The following is a 16,291-nucleotide window of genomic DNA, read 5'->3' as shown; positions in this document are numbered from 1 at the left end:
AAATATGGAGGGATTATGGACCAAATACAAGCAAATGGGACCAGTTTAAACAGTGAAAACTGAGTGGCATGGGCAAGATGAGCCAAAAGCCCTATTTTTATGCTGTAGACCTATGAATCTATGAATCCAGGAAGTTCCAAGATTTTGAACCAAAGACACTGCAATACAGCAACATATTTCCAAGCCTAGATAGAGAACATTCCCACTTCTGACCTTATGATGGAGGGAGGGTCATTTATGAAGCAGCTGAAGATGGTTGGATTCCAGCATTTCTTACAGGATTGTCCTCAAGCTAAGATCTCCGACAACCACAACTATCATCATTTGACTCAATGACTCCAACCAGTGGAGAGTTTTATCTATGATTTCTATTATATTCCAGTTTTGCTAGAATCTTCTGATGCCACACTTGCTCAAATGCAAACTTGATGTCAAGGATAATGATCCTCATCTCACTTCTGGAATTCAGCCCTTTTGGTTTTAACCAAGGCCAAAATGAGGTGAGAAGCTGAGTAGCCTGGCAGAGCCCAAACTGAGTGCCAATGAACAGACTATTGAGAAGCAAGTACTGTTTTGTTAGCACTGTTGATCGCACCTTTCATCATGTTAGTGATGATCAAGAGTAGGCTGTTGTGGTAGTAATCAGCCAGGTTGGATTTGTCCTGCTTTGTGTGTACTGGACATAACCGGACAATTTTCCTTATGATCCAACAAATGCCAATGTTATAGCTATACTGAAACAGCTTGGCTGGGCGCAGCAGGTTCCATAGCATGTCTTCAGTACCATTGCCAAAATGTTTTCAGAATCCATAGCCTTTTCAGCATTACCTCCAACCATTTATCAATATCACGGGTCATGAATCAAATTGGCTAAAGTCTGGCATGTCATGCTGGGGACCTCTGGATGTAGTTGAGAACGCGTCAGCCTTATCTCTTACACTGTTGCACTGGGATGTGTTCGCAAATCTCCCCCCCCCGATCTGATCCACTGGTTATGGAATTGCTTAGCTCTATGTATTACTTGCTCCTTTAGTTGGTTGGCATGCAAGTAGCCCTGTTTTGTAGCTTCACTAGGTTGGTATCACATTTTTAAGCATGTCTGGTGCTGCTCCTGGCATACTCGCCTGACTCTCCATTGAATCAGGATTGATTCCCTGACTAGATGTTAATGTTACAGTGGGGGATATGCTGCGCCATGATGTTGCAGATTGTGTGACATTACAATTCAGCTGTTGATGGCCCAAAGTATCTCATGGATGCCCAATCTTGCGTCGCTAGATGCATTCAAAGGCAGATTGGTGAGAATGAGGTTAAGTATGTTCTTCCCTCTTTTTGGTTTTCCCACCATCTGCCACAGACCAGTCTAGTAGCTATGTCTAGGACCCAGTAGTGTTGTCAAACTACTCTTGATGGTGGACATTGAAATCCCCTGCCCGGAGTACATTTTGTTTCACTAATGGTGCTTCTTCCAAGAAGTGTTCAACATAAAACAGCACTGATTAACAGAGGTTTCGTGGTACATGGTAATCAGTAGGAGGTTTCCTTGCCCATATTTGACATGTTATGAGACTTCATTAGATCTAGTGTCAATGTCAATGGGAAAGGACATACCCAGAGATGCTGATGCTGCTGCCTGGGGCGTAGTAATTAAGCTGTGATGGCATGAGTATGACTATGTAAGGATGTTGCTTGACTAATTGGTGAGACAATACTCCCAGTTTTGGCACTAACCCCAGATGTTAGAAAGGGGGGCTTTGCAGGGCTGCCAGGGCTGTGTTTGTCGTTGTTATTACCAGCGACTTATTCAATAACAGGTGGTCCACCTGGCTTTATTCCTTGTTTCATTTCTAGCAATTGATATATCTGAATGGCTTGCAAGGCCATTTCAGAGGGCATGTAAGAGTCATCACATTGTTGCGGTTCTGAAGTCACATGTAGGCCAGTGGTAAATGAGGTATTAATTTCCAAAGTCTATGGGATCATGGGATTTTTTAAAGAGGGGCAATGATGGTAAATGAGAAAGAACTTCTTGAGAGAAAGAGCTATTTACAACATTGACTAACAATGGGAGCCAGGAAAGGCGATTGGGTGATCAGCAGTTTACTAAGAATAGGATTGAGGGAACAGGAGGTCAGGCAGCATCCAAGGAGCAGGAAAGTTGACGTTTCGGGCAAAAGTCCTTCATCAGGAATAGAGGCATTCACCCTGCTTCAATTCCTGCTGAAAGGCTTTTGCCCGAAACGTCGATTTTCCTGCTCCTCGGATGCTGCCTGACCTGCTGTGCTTTTCCAGCACCACTCTAATCTAGACTCTGGTTTCCAGCATCTGCAGTCCTTGTTTTTACCTTGACAGGAGTTGAGTGTCAATGCCAGGAGCTCAGAAAGGGCATAACAGGAGATGAAGAGAAACTACATAAATACATGGGCTCAGAGTAGGATCATAACATAAGATCGGCCAACTGGAGTTGTGGTGGAAGGAATGGACTGATCAGTTGGTTCTGATTTTAGTGACAAAGGTCCTTAAACTTGATGCAATGAGATCTGGGTAGAAGTAAAAAGGGGGATGTGTTATTTGCCATCTTCTAATCTCTGGGACTGTTAAAAATTTCTTCAATTCTAGAAAAGTTGAAGCCAATAAAGTACAATTGGAGCAAATCTCGTCCACATTTGGGATTGGATGCTCTTAAAACTTGCACCCATTAATTAGAATTTGCAAGAGCTATAGTATAACTCAATCTCAAGTAAATTTTACAAACTTGAATTGCTTAGGCAGTCGTCAGGCAATTATTTAAACATTTCTTAAAGTCTTTGTTTGAAAAGACCAGTGGAGAAATTTAAACTTTTCAGACTTTTCACTGGCATTCATTCATCAATAAAGCATTCATATGAAATCAAGCATGCAGATGGTGCTCTGATTCACTGAATTCACAGAAATGCACCAACTCAAAATGCTCTCAAGTTCGTGTAACATTCAACCCTTATGAAATAAAAACATACACATTAAACAAAAACAATCATTTATGGACGCTATAGATTGTATCTTCATGGCTGAATGATAAAACCTGGCTTGGTTTCATTAATTAATACTATTTGTGGACAACAGAAGGCACTTATAGAGTCTGTGCAATTTAATTTCTTCCCCGGTGCGAGGGGTCAACCCAAGTGCATCAAACTCTACAAAGTGAGCCAAAGAAAGCACCAGGATAGAAAATATTAATTCTGGAATTATCAGATTTTCCAACACCATCTGCCCCCTACACTGAATAATAGCTCAAAGTAATATTGTTTGAATATTAAGGTTATAAGTACAGAAGAGGAAAAGGTGTGAATGTGCTCTCACCTCAGAAAACTTCACTACCTCAATTATCTGACAGAATCTACAGTAACAGCTCTACAGACTTGAGTTTTCCCAGATTTTTTTTCATTTCAGATCAGCATCTGTGGTATTATACTTTTATTATACTTATTCTGTTGATTTTTCAAATTTTTGCCTATTCTGATTCCTTGCAGCAATGCTTTGGGCTGAATTCCTAATAGGGTAAGGTGGGTACAAATATAGGCATGTCCACAATAGCTCTCTACTGACTAGTGTGCCAGTTTGCCAGCATGATCCTGCTACTGGGCCATTTCAATATATGTTGTTTCAGGGGGAACATGCTACCCACCTAAATGTGATGAGTAACTAAATATATATTATTAAGGGTCAATTAAGGTATTTTGCCGAATCTTAATCACACACAGGTCCCTAGCTGAGATTGAAACAATGCAGACTGAAAGGGCTGTTCGAGTGGTGGGGGCCAGTGCTCCATCAGCTATTTTTTACCCCATGTTTGCAACTAGAACATGACCACAGTAGTAGGGTGCTGATCTGAATGCTAGAGGATCTCCTATTGGCCCCCCAACTGCAGCAGCACGTCTACTATCCTTAAGATGGAAAATCTGTAGTGGACACTAATTGGCCAACCCGTCAAACATTTGTGTCGTACATCACGGATTTGGTGTTGAGACATTGATAGGTGCCTATCATTGTGTCCTGAACTCAAAGCTAAAATACAGCTCAATGGCTCATACTTTTTGTCACAGTGTACTCACCATACATGATGTGACACCTCTTTCTGCCGTTATGGTGAAGATGATTACGAGTTCAATTATTTGGATACCGTTCTCATTACTGTATTAGCCCAAATATAGACAAAAGAGTTGAATTCCAAAGGTTAACTGACAATGACTGCCCTTGTCATCAATGCAGCATGTGACTGAGTGTGGCACCATAACAAAATTGAAATCATTGAGAATGCAGGAAAACTTTCCAATAGCTAACATTAAGCACAAAGAAAAATCACTACTTGAGGCTAGTTGTGTTTATTTGTATGCAAGTAGTAAAAGTTAGTTGATGGTTCATTTAAGCTACTCTAAATTGGAGACTGAATCTATGGTTACTGGGTTAGTCAGTGCATTCTTATAAGGTGCAACTCTGCAAACAAATGTTTATAAAAGTCTGCAAAAATAACTCTAATTCAATCTTTCACAAACTAGATTTCCGGAATAGAATATGCAGTTCCATTTGCAATTCCTCAGATAACAAGGTGATCCACATTCACATGGAACAGGACCTGGACAACTTTCAGGCTTCATCTAATAAGCACCAAGTCAGGTTAACGCATAACAAATGCCAGGTAATGACTGACCCCAATGAGACTGTCTAACCACTTCACCATCACAAAAATTCTAAAATATTAATGTTCAAGTTGGGGAGGATTTTTCCCTTTGTCCAAGACCTTCTTTGGAACAGATAAAGATTATATCAATGGCTCACCTATTGACATCCTTATATACTTGATCACCTACAGCGCATGAACAGGATGGATTAGAATAATTTCCAATTGCTTGAATGAATGCATTGAACAATTTCAGCATCATCTAAATCATTAAGAATAGGTAAGTATGTGTAGAAAATCATGAGGTGTGGCAACCAGGTATGATAAGAACAAGTGAGAGTGTTGAGTTCAAGGAAGGAAGGTCGCATTCCTGTTTCACAGGCCAGTTAATTAAATGTCAAATACTCAAGATGTCAGATACCTTTGATGCAGAAAATAGTCCAAAGGCCTGTTTTAAATTAGTGCAAATTTTGCCAGCCGCCTTTGAAAAAATTCAATTTCAAGACTAATACCTCAACCTGGTATTAGGACTATCATTTACAAATACATCAATGCTGTTAATATCTTTCTCAGCTGCTATACCTTTCTGCATCAGTAGGAAAGGAAATATGCCTCTTAATTTCCAGATCTGGGACTCAATCAGCCAGTTAGTGCATGAATAACAGGCACTGCATAACCAAATCTATAGCCTACGGCTTCTCCCTATTCTGTATTTCTAATTGATAAATTTAACATCTGATCTCAATGAAACATTGAGGTCATAACATTATGCCTCTAAAGCAAAAGGCAGATAATATTTTCAGAGGATTGAGTGAAGCAATATTCCTTGCCACCCACTAAATAGCCTTACCAATTTAATCAAAACTCAAAGCAATAAAATCCTGACAACTAGGCATTTTATTCTTCGTTATGGAATGATGAATGAAGAGCAAATAGAGAATAAACGTTATGTTTAGATTTAAATGAAGAGTTTAATGAAAACTGCAACAGAAAATGCTGGGAACTCAGACCAATCAATATCAAAGACCGGCTAAGCTCACATTTTGGGGTAAACCCTTCTTCAGAACCAAAGCAGTTTCTTTCCAACATTCCGTCTTTTTTAAACAAATTTCAAGAATCGTTGATATCCTATTTTATAATATCTAGATTAAGCTGTCAACAAAGACATTACAAATTTGTAGAACACAATTAGGAGAAGGCAGAGAGACTGGGAGGACACATCTCAAGAGATAACAAATGGTAAGAGATGTTATGGAGAGAAGATGTTAAAGAAAAAGATGAAAATGAAGAAAAGTAAATAACAATATTAGAAGAGCTTGAGAAAGGTTCTTGGAAACAAAAAGACTGACATTGAACAGTGAGACATGAAAAAGACTGAACCAAGGACCTGTTTTTGGGAAGACCACAGAAAACATAAATAGATCAGTTTCTGGTTGGCAATATGTACTAAATGTGAGCTACCAGAGGAAGTGGTGGAGGTGGGTACAACTACTACATTTAAAAGACATTTCAACAAGTACATGGATTGGAAAAAATTAGAGGGATATGGGCCAAACACCAGCAAATTTATGAAATCTGGTTGGCATGGACAAGTTGAGCCAACGAGCCTGTTTGTGTTCTGCTTGACTCTATGAGTGATGTGCTATAAGGATCAATGCAGAGGACTCAATTATATGGAAATAACTTGGATAAAAGGACTGAAGGCATGATTGCTAAACTTGCTAACGATACAAACATAGGGGACGCAAAGAGGCTAGAAAGAAATATATGGATAAAATGAGTGAGCAAAGGTTTGGCAAATGTGGGAAAATGTAAAATGTCAATTTTGATAGGAAGGATAAAAAAGAAGCATATCATCTCAATGTGACAAGTTACAAATGGTAGCTGGGTGTCTCATGCGTGAATTGGGAAAGATTAATCTACAGGTACAGCAGATAACTAGGAAAATTCACAGAATGTTATCAGTTACTGCAAAGGGAACTTAAAGACAAAGGAAGGTGGTTAATCTTCCATTTTAGATGGCATTAGTGAGATCAGATCTACCTTGTAGAGTATTTTTAACTTTGTTTAAAGAATTTAAATGCATTTCTAGCAGTTCAAAGATGATTTACTAAATAAACGTAAAACAAAGAACTGCAAATCTCATACCAAAACAAAAATTGCTGGAGGAACTCAAGTCTGGCAGTCAGTGGACGTGATACATTAACTCTGCTTTTGTTTCAGAGTTGCTGCCAGACCTGCTGAGTTTCTATAGCAATTTCTGTTTTCATTTACTGATGAATATTTGGACAGGTTGTCTTACAGGGAAAAGTTGGATAGGCACTGAAGTTTAGAATAGTAAAAGGCAACTTGACTGAAACACCTAGTATCTAAGTGGTCTTAACTGCAAAATTAGGCATTTCTTGTGGCAGAAGTGATCACTGTTTAAAAATAAGGTCTCATTTAAGATAAAAATGAGAAGACATTAATATTCCCAAAGGGTCATGAGACTTTGGAATTCTTCTCCTCAAAAGATGGTGGAAGAAGAGATGTTCAATATTTTTAAGACAGACGTAAACAGCTTCTTCATAAGCAAGGAGAAAGGTTTGGGGATTGGCAAGAATGTGGAGTAATCTGATAACCATGATCTTATTGAGTGGCAGGACAAGTTTAAGGGATTGAGTGACAATGTTGCTAATTCATACTTACTTTTCTGCTTTATCCCTTCATAGACACATGCATACATAGTAAGAAATAGTCTGCTCTTATTTTTGAAGGATGATCTACATAGAGTGAATAATCAGAGACTTTTTTTCCCCAGGGCAGAAATTACTACCATGAGGGGGCATCATTTTAAAGGTGATTGGGGGAAGGTTTAGGGGTGATGTCAGGTTCTGCATGCAGAGAGTGGTGGGTGTGTGGAATGCACTGTTAGTAGTGGTAGTAGAGTCAGATACATTAGGGACATTTAAGCGACTCTTGGATAGGCATATGGATGATTGTAAAATGAAGGAAGTGTCAGTTAGTTTGATCTTAGAATAGAATAAATGGTCAGCACAACATTAAGGGCTGAGGGGCCTTTACTGTTCTATGTTCTATATTTATGTTCTAAGTGGCAAGGATCACTGCCAGATGTTGATGACTGCAGATTCCTACTACCAAACCCAGCATAGACAGGAAACTCAACAAGAATCAGACGCATCAATTGCTTTGCATTCTTAGATTCTGTATAATTCATTGAGTAGCAATGTAATCCAGTCAACCAAACAAATTCTGGCTTATTAGAATATAACACTGCTGTTTAACGTCTTATCAGTTTCACAATGGAACAATATGAATTTACATCAATTTTATACCTAGCAAACAGAACAAGCGAAAGACATATTGAAACAAGAAAACTATAAATTCAAACTTTAACTATGACATTCAGATATGTAAAAATAGAATCTATTTATCCATTATAAATGTTCAACTAATTTTACTACAGTACCTCTAAACTGAGTTTTTAAACTCCAAAACAATTTCAAACAAAAACTCACAGCCAACATTTCTGCCTCCAAAAGAGTTCGATACAGCATGCTACTGGTTGCATCCACATGGAGAAGCTGACCTTTAATAGTTGGTGAAAAGCCTATTGAATCAAAAATTCACACAACGGAATCAGTAGTGTAAATAGTACAAAGGGATGAAGTAATTATTCATATCTTCTTCCTAGATCTGTTTTGAAATGGTTTCCAACTACAATACTTAAAATTAATTTTTGCAATCTAAATGGACACTTTCTCAACACAGTCTTTCAGAATAAAAAGGAATGTTTCAAAACATGAACGATGCTCACCATTTTCGCTTACAGTCATAGGAACATTAACTTCCAAATATGAACCTGCTCCAACATTTACATGTATGGCATTGGTCTCCTGAAATAAACATATTGAGAAATATAAATTTTAAATCTGATACTGTATTCACATCCAGAATCAATGTTATATTAGATTATAGAAAAGTTTACATCTACTCGTCAAAAAGCAATCACCCCACCTACCCTGCAAGATTTATTTTGTGCTCTGCTCAGTTTATCCTATAAACAGGAAGAGGAGTGTAAAATTGTAACACAAACCATGGTTCCACATCCCTTTTCAAAGTGTTTAATCTTACTGGATATCTTGCTTAAGTGACTGATATCTATACGAGAGTGTCTTGGCAGAGATTGGTGAATTAATGATCAGAATCAGAAACCTGAACTAATTCCAGTCGTCCCAAAAATAGCATCATAATGTAATGATACATCCCTTACAGTAGCTCTTGTGGTACAGTTCCCCTACCTCTGGGCCAAAAGACCTGGGTTCAAGTACTTCCTTCTTCAGAGATATGTTACAATATATCTTCATAAGTTGTTTAAAATATCTGCATGCCTTACTTTCATTCTGACAAAGATCAGCATAGCTCAGCTACAAAATACTGCAGAGGTTTCAAAGAACCCTCTATACAAGGATTCAGATTTTAAAGACATCCTAATAGTGCAGGCTCTAATTATCATACAAATCAACCAGCAATTTGTGCAAGGTAAGGATACCCATTTAATTGTGAACTGTTGAAAAATGTTAGTCAATTTGCAATGTCTAATATTTAGTTTCATGAAAAACAGCACCTTGCCTTTAACGTTTGTGTACGTTTTCCTGAAATTGCTGCGTTTGCCAATTAAATAGACAATAAATTCACCACAGGATGTATGTTTCCTATTTATCACAGCCTAACCACCTCAATGCTGAGATATTAGGCAACCCCTGGTATCTTTCCTTCACTCCAGCATTGTGGTATCTGAGGTAACTAAGTAGTTCAATACTGGTTTGTCAAACCCTGTCATCAGTTAAAATCAATGGGTAGAATGCTCAGGTTTTCACATTTGTGTTTGGGCTCTATCTGAGCCTGTCAAAAACACTCAAAATGATTATCACTTCACAGATGTTTTTTTCATCTGGGAAATCTTGGGCGACAGATTCCCAGAAGTTAGTGAAAATATTGCAGTTCTTTGCAGAAAGGCTTCAAGTACATTCTCAAAATATTTCCTCTGACCTCCTGATAACCATTTTCCATGATAAAGATCAGAGTTCAGAGCGCATTTTGGGAATCTTGAGTTAGAAATGCAGATGAGGTGTCTCTTCCAATTTAGCCAATTATGCTATGCTTACCAACACTTGACACTGTGAATGATGGTCTAAGCGGAGAAAATGGTATTGGAGTACCTGTCCTGCTAGTGGGTTTGCAGGATTTTGAGGAGGTGTAGCTATTGATATTATTCAAAACATTAGCAGTGTTTGTTGCATGCTGCCCATTTCTTTGACATACCCAAGAGGGCTGGTAACACTGTTAACCCTGTGAGCCATACATTGGTGCCATGTTTCAGATATCTGATATCAAATACTGCTCCTCAAAAAACCAAAAGCTGCATTAGCACACTGGAAGTGATGATGAGTTTCACTTCAGCATTTGCATTCACTAAGAAGAGGCTTCTAAGGCAGAAGGATTTCCCAGTAGCTCAACATTGATCTCATCAGTTGGGACAGTGTTGTGCTATGGGAACAAGCTATGAGAAGACTTCTGTCCTCTGAATGTTTAGTCAAAAGCCCATTCTCTCATGTGTTTGTGAATATACTGATAATGACTTGGAGCTCAGCATGCGCACACGGACAAATATTATCTACGTACTACAACTCAGACAACAGAAGCTGGGGTGGCCTTGAGTCTAAACTGGATGCAATAAAATTGAGGTTTCCTACTCACCTGTGATAAGAGTTATACAATACGGAAACAGACCCTTCGGTCCAAGTCATCCACACCAACCAGATATTCCAATCTGACCTAGTCTCATTGGCCAGCATTTTACCCAAAGCCCTCTAAACCCTTTATACTCATATACCCATCCAGGTACCTTTTAAATGTTCTAAGTATAACCACCACCACCACCACTTCTTCTGGCAGCTTGTTCCAAACATGCACCAATCTCTGCATGAAAATGTTACCCCTTTTTAAATCCTTACCATCTCACGCTGAACCTATGCCCTCTAATTATGAACTCCACAATTTTGGGGAAAAGAGCTATTCACCTTATCCATGCCCCTCATGATTTTATAAACCTCACTATCCTCTGACACTCAAGAAGGAAAAGAGCACCAGCTTAGAACTTAAAACACAGAACAGAACAGCACAGTACAGGCCCTTTGGCCCTCGATGTTGCGCTAACATTTTATCCTACTGTAAGATCAAATGAACATTTTACTATCATCCATGTGCCTATCCAAGAGTTACTTAAATGTCCCTATGTATCTGACTCTATCACCACTGCTGGAAGTGCATTCCATGCACCCACCACTCTCTGTGTAAAGAACCGACTTCTGACATCTGCCCTAAACCTTACTCCAATCACCTTAAAATTATGCCCCCTCATGATAGCTATTTCTGCCTTGGGACAGTCTCTGGCCATCTTCTCTATCTATGCCACTCATCATCTTGTACATCTCTATCATGTCAGCTCTCATCTTTCTTCACTCCAATGAGAAAAGCTCCCTCAACCTTTCTTCATAAGGCAGCATCTTGGTAAATCTCCTCTGCACTCTCTAAAGCTCCCACATCTTTTCTATAATGAGGTGTCCAGAACAGAACACAATATTCCAAGTCCGGTCTATAGATCTGCAGCATAACTTCACGGCTCAAACTCAATCCCCCTGCTATTGAACACCAACACACCACACACCACCTTAACAACCCTATCAATTTGGGTGGCAAGTTTGAGGAAGCTGTGGACAATGACCCCAAGATCCCTTTGTTCCTCCACACTGCCAAGAATCCTGCCTATAACCCTGTAATCTGCATTCAAATTTGACCTTTTAAAATTAATCACTTCACACTTTTCCAGGTTGAACTCAATCTGCCACTTGTCAGCCAAGCTCTGCATACTGTCAATGTCCCGCTGAAGCCTACAACAGCCCTCCACATTATCCACAACTCCATTAACCTTCATGTCATCAGCAACCCACCCTTCCACTTCCTCATCCAAGTCATTTATAAAACTCACGAACAGCAGAGGTCCCAGATCAGATCCCTGCAGAACACCACTGGTCATTGAGCTCCAGGCTGAATACTTTCCATCTTCTCCCACCCTCTGTTTTCTATGGACCAGCCGATTCTATATCCAGACAGCCAAATTTCCCTGTATTTCCATGCCTCCTTACTTTCTGAATGAGCCTTCCATGGAGAACCTTATCAAACACCTTGCTAAAATCCATATACATCACAGCCACTACTCTAGCTATAGTAATGTGTTTTGTCACATCCTCAAAGAATTCAATAAGGCTTGAGAGGTATGATCACAAAGCCAAACTGATCATCTTTAATCAAACTATGCTTTTCCAAATAATCATAAATCCTGTCTCTCAGAATCCTCTGCAACAATTTGCCCACCACCGACGTAAGACTGACCAGTCTGTAATTCTCAGAGTTATCCCTATTCCCTTTTTGAACAAGGGAATAACATTGACCACCTTCCAATCATCTGGTGGTACTCCAATGGACAGTGAGGATGCAAAGATCATCGCCAAAGATGCAGCAACCTCTTCCCTTTCTTCCCACAGTAACCTTGGGTATATCCCATCTGCCGTAGGGGAATTATCTATCCTCATGTTTTTCAAAATTTCCAGTACATCCTCCTTCTTAGCACCAACCTGTTCCAGCATATCAGCCTTATTTTACACTGTCCTCACAAAAAAACAAAGTCTTTCTCAATAATGAATACAGAAGCAAAGTATTCATTAAGGACCTTCCCTACCACCTCCAACTCCAGGCACAAGTTCCCTCCACTATCCCTGATCAGCCCTACCCTCACTCTGGCCATCCTCTTGTTCCTCATTAAAGTGTGGAACGCCTTGGGGTTTTCCTTATTCCTACTTGCCAAGGCTTTTTCATGCCCCCTTCTAGCTCTCCTAAGTTCATTCTTCAGTTCCTTCCTGGCTACCTTGTAACCCCCTAGAGCCCTGTCTGATCCTTGCCTCTTCATCCTTAAGTAAATTTCCTGCTTCCTCTTGACTAGATGTTCCACATCTCTTGCTATCCAAGGTTCCTTCAACCTACCATCTTTCAGTGGGACAATCCTATCCAACACTCCCAGCACGTGCTTCCTAAATAAACCACACATTTCTGTCATGCATTTCCCCGAGAATATCTGGTCCCAAATTATGCTCCACAGTTCCTGCCTAAAGCATTGTAATTCCCCCTCCCCCAATTAAATCATTTCCCATACTGTCTGCTCCTATCCCTCTCCATGAAGATAGTAAAGGTCAAGGAGTTGCGATCATGATCACCAAAATGCTTTCCCACAGAGAGATCTGACACCTGACCCGATTTGTTGTCAAGCACCAAATCCAATATGGCCTCCCCTCTAGTCAGCCTATCTACATATTGAGTCAGGAATTCTTCCTGGACACACCTGACAAATTCTGCTCCATCCTAACTATTTGCACGAAGGAGGCTCCAATCAATATTAGGGAAGTGGAAGTCACCTATGACAACAACTCTGTTATTTCTGCACCTTTCCAAAATCTGCCCCCCACAATCTGCTCCTCCATGTCTCTGTTGCTATGGAGGGTTTATAGGTAACTCCCAAAGTTTCTTCAGCCCCTTCCTATAACTCATATCCTCCAGTCCTGGCAAAATCTATATAAATCTTTCTTGCACTCTCAATTTTAACAACATCCTTCTTATACAAGGGCAACCAGAACTGTATGCAGTATTCTACAAGTAGTCTCACTAATTTCCCGTACAATCACAATATGACATTCCAACTCCTATACTCAATGTTCTGACTAATGAAGACAAACGTGCTAAACGCCTTCTTCTCAATCCCATCTATCTGCAACTCAACTTTCAAGGAATGATGTCCTCTCGGTCTCTTTGCTCAGTAACACTTCTCAGGGCCCTACCATTAATTGTATAAGTCCTGCACTGGTTTGCCTTACCAAAATGCAACACCTCTCATTTATCTAATCAAAACTCCATCTGCCAATCCTCAGGTCCATTGACCTGTTCGATCAAACTTCCGTTATGGTCAGATAATCTTCTTCATCATCCACATCACCAATTTGGTGCCATCTGCCATACTAACCATACCTCCAATATTCACATCTAAATCATTTATATAAATGACGAAAAATAGTTGACCCAGTATCAATCCTTGTGGCATGCTGTTGGTCACAGGCCTCAAGTTTGAAAAGCAAACCCCTCCCACTACCCTGTGTCTCCTACCTTCAAGCCAATCTTGAATCCAATTGGCTAGCTGCACCGAATCCCATGGGATCTCACCTTACTAACCAGTCTAGCATGCGGAACCTTGTTCAAGTTTTGCTGAAGTCCATGTTGCCTCACTGGGACTAAACTGCAAGTCTTGAAACATTGCCTGTTGCCACGGTAACTCAGCAGAGACACTATTTCGATCAGGACAGGCTTCTGAAACACCATACTTTTAAACCCCCTGAACAATTCTTGATCATAAAAAAAGAAAGTAAAATTAAATTGCTGTTTGACCACACCAGTCAAGGAGTGGTTACCACACAGTGACTGCTAAAACAAGCATACTATTTTTCCCTCAAGTGTAGATGCAAGCAGCTGGCGACGGCAATTAAATTTTGAGTCAAGCACATTTTAAAAATATCCTCTCATGTTCAAAGTTCATTCCCTCCACAAGGAGTACACTGGGTTGTGATTGGGTAGTTGTCACTGACCAGTTTCCCACAACCTCATCACCTCAGGGGATCTCCCACCACAGCCTCCAACCTCATAGTCCAGAAACTCCGTACTGCCCGATTCTACCTCCTACCCAAAATCCACAAATGTGACTGCCCCGGTTGACCCATTGTCTCAGCCTGCTCCTGCTCCACTGAACTTATATCTGCATACCTTGACACCGTCCTGTCCCCCTTAGTTCAAGAGCTGCTCACCTACATTCGGGACACCACCCACACCTCCACCTCCTCCATGATTTTCGTTTCCCCGACACCCAACACCTTATCTTCACCATGGACATCTAGTCCCTGTACACATCTATCCGCCATAACAAAGGCCTCCAAGCTCTCCGTTTCTTTCTCTCATGCCAACCCAACCAGTACCCCTCCACTGACACTCCCATTTGATGGACCCAACTGGTCCTCACCCTCAACAACTTCTCCTTCTAACCCTCCCACTTCCTCCAGATGAAAGGGGTAGCTATGAGCATGCACATGGGCCCCAGCTATGCCTGATTCTTCGTCGGTTACATGGAACAGTCATTCTTCCACAGCTACACCGGCACAATTCCCCATCATTTCCTCTGCTACATCAATGACTGTACTGGCACCACCTCGTGCTCCCATGAGGAGGTTGAACTGTTCATCAACTTTACTGACAGCTTCCACCCCGACCTCAAGTTCACCTGGACCATCTCAGACACCTCCCTCCCTTTCCTGGACCTCTCCATCTCCATCTCCATTTCCGCCAACCGACTCAACATAGACATCTACTACAAACCCACCGACTCCCACAGCCACCTGGACTACACCTCTTCCCACACTGCCTCCTGTAAAAACGTTATCCCTTTTCCCCAATTCTTCCACCTCCGTCCGCATCTGCCCAGGAGGACCAATTCCACCACAGAACATCCCAGATGGCCTCCTTCTTCAAAGGCCGCAATTTCCCCTCCCATGTGGTTTACGATGCCCTCCAGTATATTTCCACCACTTTCTGTACCTACATCCTTGACCCCATCCCTCCAACCGCAATAAGCACAGAACATCCCTGGTCCCCACCTTCCACACCACCAACCTCCGGATACACTGCATCATCCTCTGCCATGTCCACCACCTACAAATAGACCCCACCGCTAGAGATACATTTCCCTCCCCACCCTTTTCTGTCTTTCGGAGAGACCACTCCCTCCACGACTCCCTTGGCAGGTCCACACCTCCACCAATCCACTCTCCTCCCCCTTGCACCTTCCCCAACCATTGCAGGGAGTGCAAAGCAAACACCTTTAATACCTTAACTAGGCCGAGATGAATCCAATTGCTAAAGTGCACTTCAGAATGTAACTTCTAAAAACGTTTTGCGGTTTACATATGGAAGAACTGAAACCAACATGGTCATTCTAAAAGATGAAAAACTTAACAAACAATCCGGATCTTTTTCAATATATAATTTCAGTTACATCACACTGTATACTTTTGCTATAAATTCTGTGTCTTACAATCTTATTCTCCACAAGGAGCAGTGCTCCGAAAGCTAGTGCTTCCAAATAAACCTGTTGGACAATAATCGGGTGCTGTGATTTTTAACTTAAAATACTAGGGCATGGTAAGCTATGGATCAAGTGCAGGTAAACAAGATTAGTGCATTTTGGTGTTTGCTCGTTGGCATAGATATGGTGTGCAAAGGAACTGTTTTTATGAGAAGAAAGCATTAAAAACTAGATCCCCAACATATCAAAAAAGGGTCTCTCTCTATCCCTCACATACACACACCCCCAACCCACGCGCAAAACTTATCAAGAAGAGTTTTCGAAACAGTTAGTGCTGGTAAGTTTAAAGGACAGGCTGGAGGTATACATGAGAAGGAAGAATCTTGTGACAATGTGAA

General features: G+C 40.7%; 1 protein-coding gene across 11 annotated transcripts in view; it reads right to left on the bottom strand.

Moving 5' to 3' along the window:
• The window catches only part of kiaa1109 (KIAA1109 ortholog), a 420,067-nt gene that overhangs the window by 316,609 nt on the left and 87,167 nt on the right, over positions 1 to 16,291 (bottom strand). For all 11 annotated transcript variants that reach the window (XM_043674034.1, XM_043674040.1, XM_043674039.1 and 8 more), the window contains 2 exons: positions 8,475 to 8,553; positions 8,176 to 8,267 (listed from right to left, as the gene is read on the bottom strand). In XM_043674034.1, the coding sequence (XP_043529969.1) occupies positions 8,176 to 8,267; positions 8,475 to 8,553 (171 nt within the window). The remainder of the gene's footprint in view (positions 1 to 8,175; positions 8,268 to 8,474; positions 8,554 to 16,291) is intronic.

The sequence above is a fragment of the Chiloscyllium plagiosum genome, chromosome 32 (assembly GCF_004010195.1).
Source record: "Chiloscyllium plagiosum isolate BGI_BamShark_2017 chromosome 32, ASM401019v2, whole genome shotgun sequence".
NCBI classification, from domain to species: Eukaryota; Metazoa; Chordata; class Chondrichthyes; order Orectolobiformes; family Hemiscylliidae; genus Chiloscyllium; species Chiloscyllium plagiosum.
This window is presented reverse-complemented; position numbering and strand designations above follow the sequence as displayed.